Source organism: Myotis brandtii, unplaced genomic scaffold, assembly GCF_000412655.1.
Source record: "Myotis brandtii unplaced genomic scaffold, ASM41265v1 scaffold986, whole genome shotgun sequence".
Taxonomy (NCBI): Eukaryota; Metazoa; Chordata; class Mammalia; order Chiroptera; family Vespertilionidae; genus Myotis; species Myotis brandtii.
Genome location: NW_005372102.1, coordinates 1,526,999 through 1,528,891, shown reverse-complemented (window position 1 = coordinate 1,528,891; position 1,893 = coordinate 1,526,999). Strand labels below are relative to the sequence as shown.

At 66.3% G+C, this 1,893-nt stretch overlaps 1 protein-coding gene across 1 annotated transcript in view; it reads left to right on the top strand.

The window, feature by feature from the left end:
• The window catches only part of MSANTD1 (Myb/SANT-like DNA-binding domain containing 1), a gene marked incomplete at its 5' end in the record, with an annotated part of 4,218 nt that extends 3,686 nt beyond the window's left edge, over positions 1–532 (top strand). The window contains one exon of the mRNA XM_005886416.2: positions 83–532. Coding sequence (XP_005886478.1) covers positions 83–362 — 280 coding nt within the window. The remainder of the gene's footprint in view (positions 1–82) is intronic.
• Between the last annotated feature and the right edge of the window lie 1,361 nt (positions 533–1,893).

Genomic DNA, 1,893 nt, shown 5'->3' with positions numbered 1-1,893 from the left:
GCGCTGCCTCTGCCAGGGGCCGGGCGGGCCGGGCGGGAGCAGGTCTGTTTCTCACACTTGGCTCTTGTGTGTCTCGTTGCAGGAAATTAAAATGCATGACAGATAGCGAGTCCGTCCCGCCCGACTGGCCCTATTACCTAGCCATTGATAGGATTCTGGCCAAGGCCCCGGAGTCCTGTGATGGGAAACTGCCGGACGGCCAGCAGCCGGGGCCCTCCACGTCCCAGACCGAGGAGTCCCTGTCGCCGTCGGCTAAGTCCACCCCTCTGTACTTACCGTATAACCGGTGCTCCTACGAAGGCCGCTTCCAGGACGATGGCTCCGACAGCTCCTCCAGCTTACTGTCCCTTAAGCGCAGGTAGTGTGCGTGCCCTCCTCCTGCCCCCACCACAGGAGGGCTGTGAGCGGCCAGGGGACATTGGGGCTGGGTTTTCAAGGGTGAATAGGAGTTGGCCAGTGGAGAAAGAGAACAGGAAGTGTTCTCTCACTGGCGGGCTGTAGAGGGAGGCGGCCATGAGCGCCTCCAGGGACAGGGCGGCCTCAGAGGGAGGCTCCGCAGGGAGGCAGCGGTCCCTGCGCCGGCGTGGCGGTCCTGGCACAGGCTGGGGTGTCCCCGGCTGCGTCACTTTGAGCTGTGTGGAAAGTTCGTGACCTCTCTGGGCCTCCGTGTCCTCTGTAAACGGGGTGGATCAGTGGCTTCTCGGAGGGTGGCTGCGAGTGTCAGGGGAGGACACACTCGGGCGCAGGGCCCGGCACATGGAGGAGCGCCCAGTGCCCCCATCTGTGCACCCGCCCTGCCTGCCCCTCAGCCTCTGCTTCTGGGTCCCCCTGACCCCCAAGCGGGCCCTGCCCTGGGGTCCCCTTCACATCAGGAGAGGGGTGGGCTGAGCCTCCAGTGTCCTCATAACCTGGCTGCGTGGGGACGCCCACCCCCTCTGCTGTCTGTCACATGACCCGCCATTGGGATGTCACAGCCGGCCACGCAGGAGACTCACCCCTGTGGTGTGGGGGCGGGAGAGCAGAGGAGGGGACATTTGGGATGGGCTTTCAAGGGTGAATAGGAGTTGGCCAGTTGGAAATGAGGACCGGAAGTCTGGATTGGAGCCACGGCCCTGACTCTCCTGAGCCCCAGTGTTCGAGTCTGCCATTCGGGGGGGTGAGGGCGGCATCTGGGGGCCTTCGATTCTGACACCCCCGGGGTTGGAGCGCCTGTTCCGTTCGTCTGTGCCCCTTCCTGGCGGGGATTTCTCAGCAAAGACCCCGGACAGAAATGCTTTTGCCGACAGCCAGGCGAGTCGGCAGGGAAGCCTGAGCCCGGCCAGTTGTCCCTGTGGACTGAGCCGTTCCCAGACGCCGGCGGCCGCAGGGGTTGCTCCCCGGCTGGGATGTGGGACCCAGAGCTCCACCCTCCGCCCCTGAGGTTGGCTGGGTCACTGTTCTACTCAGAAGCTTGGGGGTGGGCAGGCCTGAGGGTCTGGTGGGATTGGGCAGCTCCCTGCCCACAGTGGGGGTCGTTCAACCAGAGGTGCCCCACCCCTCAGCAGAGAGCTCCCGGCCTGTGCTGCCTTCACCCCTGCCCACCAGGGGTTCCTCCCAGCCCCCACCCCCACCCCAGGCGCCTGCCCTCCTGCCTCCCCCCGCCAGGCGCCTGCCCTCCTGCCTCCCCACCCAGGTCCAGGTGGCTGGGACATGGAGGGGCCCAGGACGCCACCAGCCCCCCAGCTCAGTGCATTTGGGGGTGTCCTCTGGCAGGGTGTTCCCCGCCCTCCCAGACTCGGGACTTGGGTGTCCTGTGACCGGGCCGTGGGGTCCCTGTGGACGGCAGTGCCCATGGCCCCGTGACCCATTCACCGTCCTGGACGCTGAGTGGGTCCCCAGGAGGGTCGGGGGCCA